This window comes from Rhynchophorus ferrugineus, unplaced genomic scaffold (assembly GCF_030347505.1).
Source record: "Rhynchophorus ferrugineus isolate W39M unplaced genomic scaffold, kcgeb_rfMv2 rfM4, whole genome shotgun sequence".
Taxonomy (NCBI): domain Eukaryota; kingdom Metazoa; phylum Arthropoda; class Insecta; order Coleoptera; family Curculionidae; genus Rhynchophorus; species Rhynchophorus ferrugineus.
The window spans coordinates 34,616,685-34,637,441 of NW_027472583.1; the positions used below are offsets into that span (position 1 = coordinate 34,616,685).

At 31.7% G+C, this 20,757-nt stretch overlaps 1 protein-coding gene across 2 annotated transcripts in view; it reads right to left on the reverse strand.

The window, feature by feature from the left end:
- LOC143195139 (organic cation transporter protein) overlaps positions 1-20,757 on the reverse strand; it is a 118,021-nt gene that overhangs the window by 51,546 nt on the left and 45,718 nt on the right. The window contains exon 1 of one of the 2 annotated variants that reach the window (XM_076402048.1): positions 1,562-1,649. The exons of the other annotated variant lie outside the window; for it this stretch is intronic. Within the exon in view, the coding sequence (XP_076258163.1) occupies positions 1,562-1,622 (61 nt within the window). The 5' untranslated portion in view covers positions 1,623-1,649. Of the gene's footprint in view, positions 1-1,561; positions 1,650-20,757 lie in introns of those variants that run through there. 2 annotated transcript variants of the gene reach the window in all.

Genomic DNA, 20,757 nt, shown 5'->3' on the forward strand with positions numbered 1-20,757 from the left:
AGATAATCGCAAACATAAATTTGCATTTAAACCCGTGACTATCGCATTAGTAGAAGGACTATTCTGTCGCCTTGCCCACTGCGGCTATCAAGCCTGCTTGATTGATAATATGATAAGGTATTAATTATGATAAAGATTAAAAAATAATTTTGCCGTGTATAAATTTACAATTATTAGATTGTTTTTTTGGTTTAACACAGGGCTCTTTGCCCTCGGTGACAATATCACCAAAGTTAAAACGCAGTAACACCGGATATTGTAAATCCTTTAAAACTAATTCCTTTTTATCAGATTTTTGGATATTTTTATGCAATTGGATTAAAATCTTATATGAATTCTTTATGTTTTCTACATATGAAGGTTTGAAGAGAGTAGTAGCCAATCGTCCACATAAAAACAATTATTCTTAAGTCAATTTTTGTGTTTTTCCTATAGCCAAATGCCGTTCCAATTTCTGCACTGCCGTCACATAAAGATATATTTATCTCATCTAAATATCTATTATTATTGTTTCTTGAAGAATAATTTCTTTGAAGCTTTATTATAAAAAGTATTCTTCATCGATAGCTGATACTTTTCCACATCTTTCAATACATTTACGTATTCTATCTTGAAAGAATTATGTATCCCTTTTGGCTATCCACGAATCGACACATTTTTTAGTATCTGCAAACGTGAAGCGCTGCTCAGATAGGTCACGACTCATATATCGGAATAAGTAGAAATCAGAAGGAGAATCCAGGCCTTGTCTGGATAATACAGCAGCAGTAGCACTTCCTAGTGTATTGTCATGCTGAAGAATAACATTGTTGTTGTATCTTTGCTGGTCTTCCTGGCCTTTTTCGAGCAATGCTCAGGTTAAGCGCATCAATTGTAGTCAATAGCGATCCTCATTGATGATTTCATCGAATAATGCCTCAATTTTTTTTTGGCTTAACACAGAGCTCTTTGCCTTCGGTGACAATATCACCAGTTTTAAAATGTCGAAACCAGTATTGAAATCACATGTTGAAATCGATGGAAAAGAACCTCCTGCAAATGTTATTTACTCGGTATAAATTCAGACATTTTCGACACCCTGAAAATATTGTTTTTTCAGACTTCAACGAAATGGGACACAATGAAAAGTGAAGCCTGTTAGTGAGGCTTCAACATGAAGTAGGTTACGAATGTATCAATGCACGATGCAATTAAAACGCAGTAACACCGGGTATTATAAATCCTTTAAAATTAATTTATATGCCGATATTTTGATATAAACGAAATAAGTAATTTTAAAAACTTGTAATATCTGACTGCTAGTTTAAATACATCGTTGTTTTTTCAAACGACCAGTTTGAAACATTGAAAAAATGTATCTATCCTGCTAATGTTATCTATTCGAAAACAGCGAAAACTCATTTACCCAAATTGTACTTAATAACTAACTGGTCTAATTTTAATATTTTATGTCCAGAAACCCTTGTAATAATGTGTGATTTATTGCAAAATATTCTAAGTTAACAATTATATTCGTTTTGGAATGTATTAATTGGTATTTTTTTTATAAAATAGTACTTACGAAGCAATTTATCTTCAACATTATGTTCACCATCATCATCATCTGTATGTATATAATTCATTGTTTTGACACTAGATGTTTCACTATTTCAACAACACTGATAACATAAACTAGTATGGGTATTAATTTATTATCACTATCAACACATAGAAAGTTTTAACAAAAATAAAAGCTCAGGTGTTTAATATCACTTCAAGATAAACTTCGCAAGTACTTCATCATATCATAAGTAAGCCAACACACATTAGAATCGCATTGTTTTACGTGATATTATACGTATTTGATACTTCCTTCTGTTTCCACCTCTTTGGTGTCGATACGTAAAACAGTGTACACCTTTCGCTCCGTCGATTTTTTCCTTTATTGCGTCTATCTCAGGGTTTTTTCAATTGCTGGTGGTTAATTTGCCACACAGCATTAAAAAAAAACGGCGATTTTAATTAAAAAAGTTTTATTCGCCAAAACCATAACAGTTCTATTAGTTCCTCAGTGGTTTGTTGTCCTTCGTTGTGGTTCTTACGAAATCTTTGTTGTCTTTTGCATTTTGATTTTCTTTGGCTTTTCATTGGTGGACGATATATCCGCCAAAGATGAAGGAAAGGCAACATTTTAAAAAATCCAAAGTAGTTAAAAATGCATATAGGGGAAAAGTCGTAGTAATATTCATCAGCTTCTCGATTTTGAAGGGTTTATAGTGATAATGAATTTGTGTCGGTGTTAACATTTATAAAAAATCAAAAATGTGATAAATTATTAGGTAAACAAACATAATCCGTCCTCAGGTATAAATTCCGCTAATAATAAATTTTCAGTGATTTTCCATATTCTTGTTCTGTGAATATAGTTGATTTGGAAGATATTTACAAATTATTAACTCAAATCTGACGCTTTTAGAATAACGGAACTCTTCTCTAGATAAATGACAATCTGCGGAACGTGAGACTTTTTTTTAAGTTCTAAATAATGTTTAATAAAAATGTTATAATTAACTAAAAGAGATTACGTTTTTATCCAACCATTTTGGTTCTTTTTCTTCTTTTATTTGGGGGACATAAGGGACAATGGTAATAGTTTTAGATTGATTCAGCGAATCATAATTGATCACACTTATTGATACTACGATTTTGCACAGCATTATTTTGGTGCAATTAATATTAGGTACTAGGTACCAAACCAAACAGCGGTTTTCTCTTTAGTGTTATTGAGTTGTTCAGTTTTGGGACACTAATCATTGGAACGTTTTCCAACATTTCATTTTCGACATTGATAAGTTTTGTTGGTTGATGAAGAAATCTGATGCCGAATTCCATAAAATGTTTTTATTTATGTAAGACTTTTCATGATGCTGCTCTGTTATATCCCAATGACTTAAAAGTGATGTTACTTAAATATCCACAGTAAGAAACGATCTAGAGGATCAAAAAAATTGTATAGCTATAAACTATAAGCGCAAACTCTCACAAAGTCTTCATCCAGATTAGTAGTAGATGAATGTAGAGAAATGTTTTCATATGTTTACATGCAACAGAAAATATTTAAAAGAGGGGAAAATAGCTACCACGCATATTAATTGAGGATGCATTTCCTGGTTGGTTTTATTGGAACCATTGGTTTCATTGGAACAACAGTTTTTTACCGCATTGTTATTGGCGATGAAAGGTAATCTACCACGACAAGTCATACAGTGCATATGGCGAGATTGGTAAGCTGTTAAAAACCTAATTGATGATTGGATCTCTGATAAATTCGCATAGTTCTTTCGATACTGTATCTACATGGTTTTAGAAATATGGGAAACAGTTGTAGAAAATCATGAAATATTTTGATTAACATATATTGCATCAATTTTTCACAAAAAATATCAGATTATAAGGGAAAAATTATCAGAATACATGCGAACACATATTTTATTTGGCACCAGTTTACAGAAATAAATTCCAATATTTCCCATCAATAGTAAATAGCCGAATTTGGAAACTATTCATATTTATCTATTTCAAAAACATTTTTTGATTTAAAATTTGTTTCGTGAACTGTATGTACAATGTGGCTACTTCAGTGTCGTTATCATCATCCTTAAATTACTTTAATTAATTGACATTGAATGCAGTAACCTGATTTTGCAAATTTGCTTATAAAGAGTTCACTCTGTTAAAACAGTGTATAAATGAAGAAATGAAGTCCACAAAAATAACTTTGAAAATGGAGTATTTTTTACGCAACTTAGAAGAAACATTTTTATTGGAGGATATCATAATTTAATTTAAAAGTAAAAAAAATACTTTTAGTTATTAGGTACTCACACCTCGTATATTTCAAAAACTGTTATACATTCTAAAGTTTCAGGTTATTTGAATAAATGATATAATTATGGCAACATAGACAGATACAATGTTAATGAACATATTGCAAATTACAAATTTACAAAACGGATTTTAATTACGCAATGAAGCAAGGTCGATTGGATGAATAGTGCGCGATATAATCAGTAATATTCGGCATATAATCAAATTTGTTTACGCGTGTATGTGGGCGTTATTATCATGAGATTTCATATTAATATTAATGGAGTTTCGAGGCAGTAACATTGGTGACTCTGTGCCGAAAATGGTTGAATTTCTATTCTAATTTTAATGTAGGTCGTGTATTACTATTAAATCCTCACTGAATTAGATATATTCCGCTTTTACATCACCTAGTGTTCTAGAATCTATATATTTCTACTTAATAGATGACTACTTGATAGATGAGTTCACTTCTTTTTATCACCTCTATCCAATCACACACTATCTGATGATTTAATATTTCTTCTTGTAACAAAATATACATACCTTTTTAGTAAAATTCAACTAGTTACCTGGGACATGTTCAAAAAAGATTTATTTGAAACAGATATGTTCCATTATTACGGACAGGGTTTTGCCATTTTCAGGTAGAGCATCGGTATCGTGAATCATGCGGTTTTCACAGGCTTCTCAAAACAGCTTAATATTAACGATGAATGATGAAAAACATCGTTATATAGCAATTAAAAGAATATCTATTATAAATATTGTACCCGATGTTCAAAAAGGTTCTTGATCTGAAAAATATGACGTTTTGTTATACTTTTTAAATATATATTTTTATCGATTTTATAAAGAGATCGATATTTTTTCATTAAGTCCAGAAAGTAAATGTTATTTTTTTCTATACGAACCTTGACAAACTATAAGTTTTTTTGCTCACTTTATCTACATTTATAGATGATCACATACAAGGGATAGTGTGTGATAGAATGTTGACTCAACATTTGCCCTAAAATAACTGAAATTCTTCATATAATAAATTCGTACAGTTTCTGGATAATTTCTAATGTGCTGTCCCATTCTCCACATACCAGTTCAATTATGTTACTGACTGGCGATTGTGCTAACCAGTGGAAGATGTGTGATGGTATTCTGATAGTCCGCAACCCAATACTGAATTTATCACTGTCATCTTCGAATATGGAGATGTTTGGTAGCTATATGTGATTCAAAGTAAAAACTTCATCAATGAGGATATCGATATATTCATTCGCAGTAATCTTGAAGGTTAGGTGAATGAAATATTCAGCTGAATACCACGACAATGTTGTCCAAATCATCACGGAACCTCCCTCATGTTTCATTGTAGGAAGTAGGCAGGCCAGATTGTAGGCTTCTTCTGTGGTTCTCCATAGATAAACCCAGCCATTTGTAAAAAACATTGTAAACCATCATAGGACCATACTACATTCTTCTAATGATCATTTTTAAAATTTTTCTGATCATTGTGCTACTTGTCTCGCTGATTATTGTTGGCTTTCGTTCCGCAATCATAAACTTTTCATGAATGTTAGGTTTGTGGAACTCCCACCTTACTGTTTTTGCCGAAATAGTATTAAATAAAGTATATATTTTTAAATTAATGCAAAAGTTCATTGATACTTTTCTAAAACTAGTTCTTTACTGAGTCAATGTGAACACATCAAATTATTACTTCAATGACATAATGTTCGGAAAAATGTAATAATTAGGAAATTCAAACTTTTCAAAGTTCAAAACTTCTGTTTAATTAATAATTATCGTTTATTAATTAAAATAATGGAAAATAAGTGGAGAAAAACAAAGGAAAATAATTGAAAGAGAGAAACAAGATAATTATTAGGAATGGAACAGCGAATCATTAAAAATATACAACCTACTAGTTGAGATCTTAATATAAAAATAGAAACAAAGGATACATGAGGAGGATATGTAGAGAGAAAAAAGAGACAAGAGAAAGTTTGACAATATTTGGAAATTAAAAAAAAACTATATACTGAATAAAAAATGAATCATCAAAAGCAAGCGTTTAGAGAAATACTAAAATATATATAACCAGGAGGAAAATTATCCAGCAATAATTGAGAATGGAAATTTGATTATGAATGGAAAAGAACGTGGAAATTATAGAAGGAAAAGAAAGTGAAGTTTTGGGATGGAGAAGGTAGGAAATAAAAGTTTTTAGTACTTAAGCATCATGTATGAGACCAGAACAGTCTTCAAGTTTCATAAAATAAATTTCCGGAATTTCCTGAAGCTTGAAAATTGGACAAATTACTTCAGATATTTTCTTGATTTCTATAATTCACACCAAATACTTGATTCTCTTCACTTTTTCACTCGGTTGTCATTGAGTTAGTACTTGTTTTATGCAATGTGTTATATTTTATACTCTGTCCAATATTATACCGCTGCTCCAATATGAGCTCGATCTTGTTTTTCAAGTTTTTATTAGTAATGATTGACCTTATGATTGTTAATAGATGGCCAAATTATCTATTTATTATGAAAATATTTGTATTTATGTAATATATAGTCTATTATTATATTTTTTGAATAAATTATGTTTTTAAATGGTTATTTTATCTTAAATATGAAGAGGACAATGCGGAAGTGGTGGTTTAAGATAATCTTGGATGGCGGCCTTCCAAAAACCACACCTAATCGACAGCATAAAAAGAAAGGGCTACAATAGATGTAGACAACAGGCTAGACAACATCGAAATATGATACGGTTCTGACGAATCAACTTTCCAAATATTGATTTAGAAAAGTTCTTTTGAAACACGATGCCCTGATCCTGTGGAGAGTGAAATACACCGTTAGTATTATGTTGTCGTTTGTCACAAGATCAATCCAAGCGACTACTAGAAACCCTGTTAATTCCCCAGATCAATTATTAGTTCAGTGACGAAGACAACTACATTTTTATGCATGATTCAGCACCATGCCAGAAAGCCAGAAGTGTTTTGCCTTAGCCAGTGAATTCACCAGACATGTATCCTATAGAAAAAATGCAGCAAATTTACTAAACGGGCGATTGCAAAAAAAGTGATTACCACCAAATAGCAGTTAATTTAATCTCTCATCAGAGAACGCCATCACAACTCTAAACTCCAGGAAGATGCAAAAATATGTAATAAAAGCACGACTCGACGCATAGAAGCTCTTAATGCAACAAAGGATGGCATCACTAAATATTAAAGTTAATTCTATTATTCTTTAATAGCATTAAAAGTACTAAAACGAAGATTATAATATTGTTTTGTATATTTTTTATTACTTTTTATGATCCCAATAGATTAAAGATACAAATAAAAAATGTATAAGAGACCCCCAACTAACCATTGTAAGATAAATCCAACTAAACTACAAAATTATATAATCTCAATAATTTTCCTAATAATTTGGCCACCCATTGTCCTTTTGGTGTCCCCTATTATATTTTAATGCACTGAAGATGCAGTGAATCTCTTTAACGAGCACTCAATTGTATAATTACGATTGCCAAATTTACTTAAGTGGGACGTGAATTATCTGAAGGGTCTCATTAACTCTAACACTAGAAGAATAAATTATCTAAATTTACTAATGAAAGACAAAGTTACGATCTGCCAAAAATAATACGTATTATAAACGCTCGTATTTAGTGTTTTTTTTTCTGGATAGGTCACGTTTAATGACCGTTTCTAATTCGAGACGGTCTAAATTGAAATAGACACTACGGGTTTAAGAAAAGTGACCTCCAGTCAGTCATCCTAAACTTGAACTTCAAAATAAGCGCACTGGCCTTTTAGATAAATACATACATTAGCCATTTCTCGGAACTTATGTCTTTAATTGCGATAGTCCAATTAAGGAAATAGTTGTCTGCTGCATCATGCCTCTTTCGAACATTTGTTTATGAATAATTATTATAAAGATTTGATATATTCGGTTAACGAAATCTATAAAAATGCAACGTGGTAGTATAGGTAAAGTTTCCAAACTCTTAACAATATTAAAGCCGCTATGATATCATAAATATCACAGATCTGCAACGAAAGAGTAGTTTTACTATTTCGCAACTAATGTCTATATATATTTGTATGTTGAAAACGAAAATAACATAGGAAAAATTTCAGGACATCAAGTTAATAGGGCAACACAATGACGTATTTTTATAGATTCATCAATAAATTTTAAAGTAGTTCTGCTTCATAACGGCGGTATTTCTATTCCATCTACCTGAAAGAAGCCTACAAGAATTTGGAATTGGTTCTTCACAAATTAAAATATGAAGACCACAGTTGACAGATGTGCGGCTATTTTAAAATTTTATTTACGTTACTCGGGCAACAAGCTAGGTTTACCACATTCATTTGCTCTCATTGTTTTCTGTGTATATGGCATATCAGATACCGAACAAATCACTGGAGTAAAGAGTTGGCTGCCGAGACAGTTTAAAGTTGATGAACATAATGTCTCGGTTAGAAAGTGAAGGTCTTTTACTGCTACTGCACATAAAGTTTGTTATTGATGAAACAACTTGTTAAATCACTTCCCAGAAGCAAAGTTGAGGGAAGGTATTTTCCTCGGACGACACATTAAACAGCTTATTACTGACCCACAATTCATAACGACCATTATGGATCTTCAATATGAAAGGTGGATTACCTCTAAAGAAATCATAAAGAAATCATAAAGAAATTTTAAGACAATTATAATGATCCTAACTATAAATAAATTTCTCTAAAAAATTTCAAGCTATAGGTTGCCTAATGAGTTTAAAACTATATTTTTCTTCATGCCTACCCCGACTACTTTCTGGAAAATGTTTGATTTGCACTATGACATTAAAGCGATTAGCGTCTCAATGATATCAGATACTCTTGGGCGCTTCAGAGAGACCTTTCAGATACTTTCCACAAGCGAAAATGTACAAAGAAAAGTCTCTGGGAAATAGAGAAGGTTTTAGTGTGTGTTCTTGAACGTATATTAGATGGCAGATAGTTAATGGCATTTGTCATTTGCTTCAAAATAGGCCCCTTTGCTTCATTCGACCAAAATTTCTTCCCATCGAGCATTCTTTTGAGATCCGAGAACAAGAAATAAATATGGTGGATGAGGAAGCAATTCGAAGCCCAATTCATGGATTTTTGCCATCGTTTTCACTGACTTGTGATACGGTGCATTGTCCTGGTGAAGCAGCACTTTCGTTTTATACAAATGCGGCCCTTTTTCGGCGATTTCGTCCTTCAAACGGTCCAATAACGCTATACAATAGTCGCTGTTTCATTCAATTTCAATTTACGGTCATTCAGAATCATTTTGTGGATTTTTTTAATGTTTTCGTCGGTAACAACCTCTTTTGTGCGTTCACTGCGTTCACCGTCTTCTGTGCTCATTTCACCAGGTTGATTTTCCTAGTGCAGTGTCCGGAAACTCGGCATCAAGCCAAGTTTTTGCAAGTCAGGCCGGAGACTTTTCAATTGACATGTTACAGGTTAAAATGATTTAAGTATTTTTGATTAAAATATCATTTTGCTGCCATATTGAATAAAGTATATTTTAGATTTCATGTACCAGATTTCATTTTATGTTAAAATCACTATCAAAGTAAATATTTAATGGGAATATAATGTTTTTTAAAACAAGTTGTAATACAAATATTAGTCTGTAATGTTGAAACCTACATTTGCTATATTTTCTAGGTAAAATATCATTAAATAAACATAATAGATATATTATCGATACTTGCAATAATGGGTTAGAGAACAAATAATATCGTTTTTTTTGTCTTCAAAGCGAATTTATTCATATTCCATTTGCTTTTCGTGGCGTTTTACAAATTTTTCTTGTAACATCATGAAATTACCCGTTTATAATTTCTACAAACCTCTTTTGAAGTTTGACACCATTAAGACAGAAAGTATTTAACGTTTCATCATTTAACGACTGCTCGAGGATGAATGGAAGACAACACCCATTAAAATTAATTTTAACACCAGCATAAGTGGAGAAATGATATAAAACGTACCGTATGGAAGATTAAAATGTAGTCTTATGTACTTTTCGTTAATTACGATATCAAATATTGCATGTAGTACTACATATCTAAACAAACATTGGATAAGCCAATGGAAGCCAAAACCCAAAAGATTCCAAAAGACCATGGATTAGTATAAGGCGATAGTGGACTTCAAAGAGCAAATTATGCAGATTGAGGAGGTGATCGTCCAGCAAGGAAAAGTATTAGTGGTTTCATAGCATTTCATAATGGTAACTCGTTAACATAACAATCTGGGAAACCGAACTGTGTAGCGTTGAGTTTAATGGGAGCGGAATAGTGATCTGCAGGCCTATCAGCCAAAAAATTATAGAATCTAAAAGGACTTCTAAGAGTATTCAATGAAAGTAAAGAAGTAATGTTATTTGTCGATCACCAGAGTTTTATCTATGATCAAAAATTCTGATAACTCCAAAAGAAGCAAATTAATTGATATTAAAGTTCAAACAAATCTATATGCAGAATGTAATAGTTTTGTTCTCGTAATTTAAATGTATTTTTGTAATCTATGTTTATAATGTTAATTAGGTTAGTTGTCAGATACATTTAAATTGAGATGGGGCGTTAAATATATGATTGATGTTGATACAAGAGCCAATATAGAAAAGAAGAAAAACAACTATTAGAGGGCACTGTAATTTGTCTCGAGGCCATTCAAAAATGTATAAAAAGTAAGTTTCTCTTTCGTTCCAAAGCCATAAGTGGTCTTATTAGATCCGTCCGGTCACGAATCATAAGTGATTCGTAACAAATTCCGCTATTTGTACTTTTACCCAACTCGAACTTTACATAACTTCCACTCTCCTGTAATCTCAGTCCTCAGCCCCCTGCTTCTTCTCATTTGTACCGAGAGATTTGGGCTCATAACCTGTTTCAAATCATTTATGATTCAGAACGGGACGGAATTAATAAAACCACTCGTGGCTTTTGAACAAAAGATAAACTTTATTTACATCGCTGCTCTTTTAAATATTTTAGAACAGCAACGAAACAAATTACAGTGCCCTCTACTTCTTTTTTTCTACATTGGTTCCTGTATCGACATAAATCATAATTAATAGTCTGGCTGTATTATGATCCAGGCTATATGGTGTGTGCATTAAAATCTCAAAACCAAACTTATCATGATATGATTTTTCATTAATTAATTCTGGTCGTTTTATAATCACTTGCATCGATCGCGTAAGTTAACAGTAGAGAGGCTTATGATGAACAATTCCTTCAGCTTCATTGGCGTCAATGATGATTTTCCAGTCCTTTGGAAGTTTCGCCCAAGATCTCTTCTATACTTTATGACCGTGTGTTATTCTCCTTTCATCACCTTTCATCAAAGGCACAAGATTTATAGACAACAATGGACAATAACTTGATTGAATTAAAATAAAAATTATAAACAATATCATTATTTTTTAACATCAGGTATTTTTAAATTAAATATGACTACAATAGCATATTCCTAGAATTAGTTATTCGGAATATGAATCATTATCAGTCACAAACTACTGCGAAATGACTATAGTTTAATCCACCATTTCGTGATATCTAAGGTGTTATACCATTTTTATTAATCATTATTCATATTTTAGCTATATAATGAGTACATAATTATTATAAGCTATAAAATACTTTTAATTTATTAAACACTTTTATCTGTATAAATAATTTACTTAATGCGCGTATTAATGTCAGGCAACCAGACATACACGTTGCATGGGGTTCACAAAGTCTACTATTATTTTGTTTATTTCACTTTTTAAAACGATTAGGATTATCGAGTATATAAATCTTAAAAAAATATATCGATATTTTCTTAAATCGCCGATTTATTAGAAATGGTATAGATATCGTGTAGATCAACATTTTTTACGCTTATTTTACGCGACATTCATAAAAGCTCTGTCAATAAAATGCATCAAGAATTGAAAACAAAATTATGACTATATTTATAAAAATATACATATGTGTAATTTTTTTATAATACTTGTACATTTAATTGCTCGCATCGCCCCAGCTGTGGAAAACAAGTTCAATATCACCTTTCTAATCGGAATAGTCAACTTTTTCCGCGAATCCGTCGGTTTCGAGTAAATACGAATTTATATTTATCAAATAATTATTAGCCATATCAGGATTAATAAAGTTCTCTATAATAATACACATAATGTACGATAACATGGATTCAATATATTGTAGCAATTAAATTAGGCTGTGATTAATTTCTGTGCAAAAAATAACTGAATTACATTTTTCTTTATTTTTTAAAGTAACCTATGTTACTTATGCAACCAAACATTCACTGAATGTAATCTTAAAAACTAATACTTAGTAAAGTATTAATAACAATATTGCTAAAGATATTCATTGTTGTAACAGCAATTTTAATATAATTTAAGCATAAAAAACTTGTTTAATCAAAGATCCATCAAAAATGTTTTTGTAGCAATGATAGTAAAAAAATTATTAGATTTATTTAGTAATTTAATATCTTTGAAGTTGTGTTAAAAGATAAGGTGTCATTTTTTAATAAAAATGTTTATTTTAATCATTCTTTTTTTAATAATTTAAAGTGTCCTTTTACCAAACGAGGGTTTATCTGGACTGGATCTACAATTTAACGTGGGCTCCGAACCACGGTCCTCGTCATTAAGCTTACGGACTGGCGAGTGGCCAACTTAGAAATCATCCCAGAAGACATCCGGTCTTACCCGGCCTGGTTACTAGCGTGACTGGGATCATTTTCCTTGTCGGATTTTTCACTCTAACTTAGGACAATCAGAAATAGTAAACCATTACAAACATAAATTTACGACCATGCCCCAGCATGATTCGAACCCGCGACTATCGCAACAGTAGATGAACCGCCCTGTCGCCTTTACCACTGCGCCACCAAGCTGGCCCCTATATATATACTAAAATGCACTACATATTTATAATTAAGTAACGATTTTAAGGCTTTATTAAAAATAATTAAAAGGTTTTTAAAATGTTTAAGAAATTATTCTTTTTAATATCGAAAAATATCGGATACCAAAAATATCGATATATTGATTTATCCCTCAAAAAATATTTATATATATTATATATATAAATATTTGTTTTTTTTTCGGCATGTTGTATGTTGACCTATATATGTATAATGAAAATACAATAAACATAGAAAAATAATTATATTAACATATTAAGTATATTAACAGTCATGGAATATTGTATAAAAAATTGTGATATAAAAGTTTCCACTTTGTGAGAGTTGTTTTGAATTTAATCGAGACAAAATGTAGCCCAAGATCGTTCGTTGACATAGAACTGCCAGGGTTTTTATACCCTCTCTCACCTTGATCGCTGTTTTCAGGAAATCGTCCATGTCATGTCGATATTAAGTTCAAGGCGTCCCATTAGTTTTGGCAGTCCAAAATTTAAAGAAAAAATAAACGCAATATTGTACTATTCTTTATTTCTAGCTGCTCTCGCATATTAATATCTATCTAGTATCTGTCATTCTTGTTGATATTTCGTGTAGATATTACAGAATTGACTGTTTGCTTTTTCGGATAAATCTTTCTTGCAGATAGTATTCTAGTAAGAACTAGTATAGTATAGAATATTGATCATTGAACTATAATATTAAAATAAATGATATATTTAACATTTTTGTTTCATTATTTTATTTGCATTAAAATGTTGTAATATATACAAGCTAAAATGAAATAAAAGTTAAAGTTAAATGCAGTAACATAGCGACGTTTTGACTTCATTGTTACTTTGGATAAACTATATAGCGCTTTTGAAAGATAACACTCCATAGAAAATTCTAGATATAAAGGTTCTTTATTTACTTCAAAAGCTAATGTGCTTTTTTGGTCAATTTTTCTTACAAATTACAGAATATTATGCTGATACTCCAAAAGCTCCGTCATTACCAAAAGCATGATTTAACCCAATTTATTGCAATTTTAGGTAGAAGCATAGCAGCTAAGGGAGTCAAAATCAAATTAAGGCTTCCCAAAGAACCTTTTGTGGCCTTGTTGATGTTTTTTTTTAAATTAAAATTGCTAGGGGCTCTTTTTATTTTATTTTCTAAAAGGGCAAAGAAAAAGTAATAAGTAAAGTAAAAAGTAAAGTAACTTTTTTAAATATGGCGCAATGTCAACATTGGTTTGTTAAATTTTAATGGGAAATATTAGATCGATCAATCGTTTAAAAATCCGTGAAATTCTTAAATATCGATGTATTTCATTTCACGATATGGCTACGGAACCTATAATAAAACTCGATATTTGTGCTCCACATCAATTAACAGTGAATAATTTAATGGGCTTAATTTCGGCTTATGAATCACAGCTCAAACGAAACTTAAAAGACGAAAAAAATCGATATGGCCTTATCGAATCCAGTTGAAGGGATATTCTACAAAAAATAACATAAATAAGACAAAGTTTTCAGGTGTCGTAGAATATGAATGATTATATATGATAATGGAATAGTTGGAATGGTTTTTAATTTATTGTAAATTATAAAGTGCGGATTATTAGGAACCGACCCGTAACAATGTATTAATTTAAATAATATTCATTAAAATACGAGGGCAGTTTGAAAAGTAAGAGACTTTTTGAATTAAAATATTTTTTTGCCAAAAAGTTTCTTCTTTCCTGAAGGCCCTCAAAAGAGGTTTGTTTCAGCGACAACACCTCTTCATTTATCCAAATATCTTACCTCGTAGATATTTTTTCAACTTTGGAAATAAGAAATAGTAGTAGGGGAAATAATTCTGTAGAATATGATGGATGGGGTTCTAGTTTGTAGCCCAATTTTGTGTTTTTGTTATAATGATCATTTAAGTGTACATCCTTCCATTGTCTTGATCTTGATCTTCCTTGATTCCAAGTATTTTGTGATATATATCCAAGTTTTTGAAGGTCCAGTGTGAGCAATTGGCACTCTTCGCGCAGATTACATATACTTATATTCAATTACTAATGTGAAATACCATGTATCCATACACGTATGCTGCTTATGAGCTGGCTATTTTCTTCAAATAATAATGCTTAAACGAAAATGAACTTTTTCCATTTTCGTTGTGTTGTTTTTTCTATTTTTATTTGTACAAATCTATGTAACGAACACGTCTACTCTACAGAGTTGTATGACTTAAACTCTATTTTAAGTCAAGTTCAGCTTTTTTCACATGCTTCATTTGAAGCTATATTAGCACGATTAAATAATTTTGCAAAAATCGTAATAAATGTCGAATGCCACAAAATGTGGGATATATTATAGATACTGTTCATATTTGTCCCCCTCTTCTTATCACATTGCATAATATCATGCATAAGACTCAGACACCTTAAATGTCTTGCTGCATTATGTAATCTGCGACAAATCGTAGAATGGATTCGATTTATTTCAACTTCTATATTTATTTTGGAAATAGTTGATTCAAATATTAGTAACAAATATTTGATATTTGTCAGGGGGTGAAAGTGTTCATAGCCTTCTAGTCAATTCAAAACTGATAATGCCTGAAAAGGAACCAGTTCGTCATTTCCAAAGGCTATGATTTAGAAGCATTTAACGATAGCAAAAGTGTGTTATTACCAAGGACTTTGAACTGCTTTGAAGAGAATAACATTTTCGGATCTCCAAATCAATAAATGCATTTTTTCAGATCAAAATCGGTGACATTTTTTCAAAGCGCTTCGTATGTCTAAATTAGGACAGCTATAAATAGAAGGAATTTTATTTGTTGATGATTACAGTCGAGTTTTGGTTCTTTAATTTTTAACAACAATACCATGTTTTAAATAATTCGCTTATCAATTAAAATTTAAGGCAAACATCACCAAACTTGTGTTCTTGACCGCAACAACACTATGACATTTTAATCCAGATAAGGTTTTAATGTTATTACAAATTTGAGGTTAAGTTGCATGACCTTTAACACTTCTTAAGTGTGATGATGGCGCCTTTGTGATTCGTGCGGCTAGTCCATTGAATCTCTATGCCCGATATAGTCTTGTTTATTCTATATGTCTATTTCTATGTCTATATGTCGGCTAATGAATTATATGCGTCGCTCTATTATGATATGTAGAAGAACAAGAAAGATAGCGAATTTCACACCGATCATAATATTCTTAATTTTTTCTATAAACTAGATCTCTAATCTTGGCCGATATAATATATGTCTGTATTTGTCAGAAAAAATAATAGCACTCATATATCGGCCCAAAATATATCAACATTCTTTAAATATTTTAAAATGTAGTGATATGTCTAATAAACCTTAAAAATTAAATATTAGAATACACTGATTCTATAAAGTTATGTACAAATTTAAAAGGTTTATTAAAAATAATTAAAAGGCCTTTTAACACGTAATAACAAGATTTTTTTGTAGAAAAATTATCGAAAAATATTAGTTATAAAAAATATCCATATATCGTTATATCGCTCAAAAAACATCGGCTAAAATTATCCATTTAAACAAAAATATATATTGAGATAAATCGATACATTTTCGGTATCCCTAGTTTATAGAACACTATAGATATTATTTCATGTATCGTCAGTTAATTACTATTGTTAACGTTCTTGTTATTAAAACAGTCACTATTAAATCAGTTTCGTTGAGCCGATCTACGTCATTCAGTAATCATGTGAAAACATATACAAATATATTGTTTAATATTCAGTTATTTTAAGAATGATAATAGTCATTCCTATCGTTTCGATGAGATATATACTAATTGTGCTTGAAAAAAATATTTTACAATTTTAAAATGTATTTAAAAAAGGCACTTACCAAAATTATATAATATATTTAGTGTTTGCATGAATTCTAGTCAAGAATTGCATGTAAACGTCTGGAAACAGTTGATGAAACAACTGCTAAAGTTTATGATTTATTTTTGAATATTTCGAATTCTTGACTACAAGTATCTAAAAGTGTTTTATAGGTTTCCACAGAAGATGTTTTCAAATTAAACTAAAAAAAATTAAGAAAGCCGAAAGTGTAATTTTGGGTGTTCCATCATTAGTGTCTGTATACACTGATTTGAACAATAATACTAAATGAAAAAGTGTTATTCTATGTGGCAAAATGTCAAAACCATCAAATTTAATAGTAGGTTGTCTAATAGTGGTTTACTAGTAGTTGAATTAATAGATATCACTGCTCAAAATCTATGCAAGCGCCTAATTAATAGTATCACTAAAATTATAGTATAACGACCTAATATTATAGTATAATTGTTTATTAATTTGATTAATAAGCTTTGCATTGAGCATTTTATAGCAATAAAAGATAACAGGTCAATTGAAAAGTCCCCGGCCTGAAACATAGATGGTAACACTAGAATTAAATTTGTAGGAATGTTCGTCTGGTCGGTCGGAATGTGTAGCTGCCGATGCGATTGTTTGCCCTAACACTCTCTACTATATGTGTAAGAAATTTCCACGAGAACTAAAAACACTGCTTGAAGAAATACATGTTGATTGCGATTTAAATTGATACATGTGGTCAACGGGAGAATTGACAGGATGTTAGGTTAAGGTAAAGGAAGTTCGATGGCGCTGTGTAAGTATTACGGTTACAAGGGGGTAGAGAAAAGAAAAGAGAGCGTGACGTCGTCGTGGTGGTTTTTTATAGCCGGGAACCGCATGGTACCATTTCACCGGCGTTGCCAACCTTTGAACTTGCTCTAGGTGAATGCGTGGTGGTCTAAAGGGTCGTAGCAGTCGTCACAAACCCATATGTTTTTTAGTTAGTTCTAACCCTCAAAAGATTTGTGTATAAATTTGACAGCTGCCGGATCATTAGTTTGTGAATTATAGCATTTTGAGTGAAGCAACTGTTGTTATTGTGAAAAAAAAAAGGAAAAAAAGGAATTTCGCGTGTTGATAAAATATTGCTTTTTGAAGGGCAAAAATAGAGTTGGAGCGGAAATTTGGCTTGATGCCGACTTTCCGGACACTGGCTCAGGAATTAAGTTTAGACGTGGTGAAATCAGCACCGAAGACGGTGAACGCAGTGGACGTTTGAAAGAGGTTGTTACCGACGAAAACATTAAAAAAATTCACAATATGATTTTGAATGACCGTAAATTGAAATTGAATGAAATACCAGACATTCTAAAGATATCAACTGAACGTGTACATCATATCATTCACGAATATTTGGGTATGAGAAAGCTCTGTGCAAAGTGGTGCTGCGTGAGCTCACTTTTGACGAAAAACAACGATGCGTTGATGATTCGGAACAGTGTTTGATGATGATCAAACGTAATAAACCTGAGTTTTTGCATCGATATGTAACAATGGATGAAACATGGCTCCATCATTTCCTTCCGAAGTTCAATCGACAGTCATCCGAGTGGACTGCACACGATGAACTCGATCCAAAGCGTGGGAAAACGCAACAGTCGGCTGGCAAAGTTACGGCGTCTGTATTTTGGGATGCGCATGGAATAATTGTCATTGACTACCTTGAAAAAGGAAGGACCATCAAGAGCGAATATAACATAGCGATATTGGACCGTTTTAAGGACGAAATTGCTGAAAAACGGCCGCATTTGAAGAAAAAGAAAGTGATGCTTAACCAAGATAATGCACCGTGTCACAAGTCAGTGGAAACGATGGCAAAAATCCATAAAATGGGCTTCGAATTGATTTCTCATCCACCATATTCTCTAGATCTGTCCCCAGCGACTATTTCCTATTCTCAGATCTCAAAATGCTCGCTGAAAAGAAATTTTCGTCGAATGGAGAGATGATTGGCGAAACTGAGGCGTATTTTGAAGCAAAGAACAAATCGTACTACAAAAATGGTATCGAAAAGTTGGAGCGTCGTTATAATCAGTATATCACCCTTGAAAGGAATTATGTTGAATAAAAAAAACTAATATTGCCAAAAAAATGTGTTTTACTATGATAGGCCGGGGACCTTTCAATTGACCTGTTACATTAGGCATATCAAGAAGGCGACCTTTAAATATGACCTTTTTCGGAGTTTAACAGGGCGGCATCATAAATCTACCATCCTACTCATGGTAAGAGGTATGTATCCCTGTAGTTTGGTCAACAGACAAAAATCTGTGGAACTATTTCTGAAGAAGTCTGGTGTATAATGATTTGGTTTACTATGATGATTACCAATGATTGATGTTTACCATGGCTACTCCTATTGTAAATAATGTGGGCTGCTTGAGTGGGTAATCCACAGACGTCTGAAGGGGACATTATAGAGGATTTGCAGCAATAGTGCTAGGCCAAGGGTTTGAGAAGAGCCGGGGAAGTTTATCAGGGTTTTGAGAGAAATATATTCTGATGTTGTCGTATTATATATACTGATAGAGAGTAGTCACGTACTATTTATTTTGCTGATGGAATATCAGTAATCTAGAACAAATATATGAGTAGACTCAAGATAATACCTTGCGAAATTCCAGCCGAAATATATTTGATTGTTGAGAATTCTCCTTCTGGCGAAACTATTATTTTCTTTCAAAAAGCTGTAAGACTTCAGTAGAGAATTCGAAACCCACTGAAACACAACTGGACATCTACATTTTTATAACTGGCTTAACACGTTTTAATAACAATTTCTCAAATAAGTTCAATATCACAGGTGGCAACGAGATAGACCTATAAGGCCCGATTTGTTCTTCAGTTTGTTAGTTATTATAATCACACTTATTACGGAACATGTTTCAGTCGTAAACATGCATTAAAAATATATGTCAATATGTTGATAGCTTTTGTGGCGGTTTTTTCAATAAATCAGGTGAAATATAATCAATTCCGGGAATCTCTTTAGGGTTGAGGACTGTCAATTTTCGTCGCACCTTCCACTGGAGAAACTAATGTGGTAATGTAATGTGCTTTACTACTAAAACAATTTTTTTTTGAGATATTACGTATTATGTTAATAAATCAGTAATATAAATAAAGAACAAGATAGAATGTAGCGAGAAAGCATTTAAAAATAAAATATAATATATAATATATAGAAAATAAGATAAAAAGTAAATAATATAATCAATGTCTCCTCCTTATGTTCTTGATATAAAATATATTTTTTCTTGATACTTTACAGTCCTTTTAGCTACTAGAATTTATCTGGACTGGACCTACTGCTTAACGTGGGCTCCGAAGTACGGTCTTCGGTATTAAGTCTACCGACTGTTGAGTGACCATCTTAGAGATGATCCTAGAGGAAATTTGGTTTCAAGCTAACCCGATTACTAGAGTGGTTGGTATGAAAATCCTTGTCAGATTTTACACCCCTGTCTAAAGGCAATCGCATTTATAAACAATCATAAACATAAGTGCCGTGCCCCAGCAGGATTAGAACCAGCGACTATCGCAAGTTTAGGAGGACCGTCCTGTTTCCTTGACCACTGCGCGAACCAAGCCGGCATATAGTTGCGCTTTTAACGAATATGTTGTAATCTAATCGTCACCACCTAATTTTTATAATCCAAAGGTCTGGTGTTCTAGTTTACTTCTAACGCACTGTTCCTAGAATCATATATTTTTATATTAGAGCTAAATGACCTAATGTTCATTTAAAGAATATGCGAGTTATTTTCGGTGTTTTTTTTTGTTTTTGGCTTATTTATTAACATATGAGTTCCGAGGAATTTGATGCTATACAATTTATAACATTTGTAATAGACGATTTGTTTTGTTATTTTAATCTTTATTTGTACCAACAAGTTATTGTTGATATAATGAGTATTTATGTTTTCTTGGAACATTTAATAAATTACGATATTGTATTTTTTGTGGGATCTGTCACCCAGAAACAGAAATAATTGTCATGA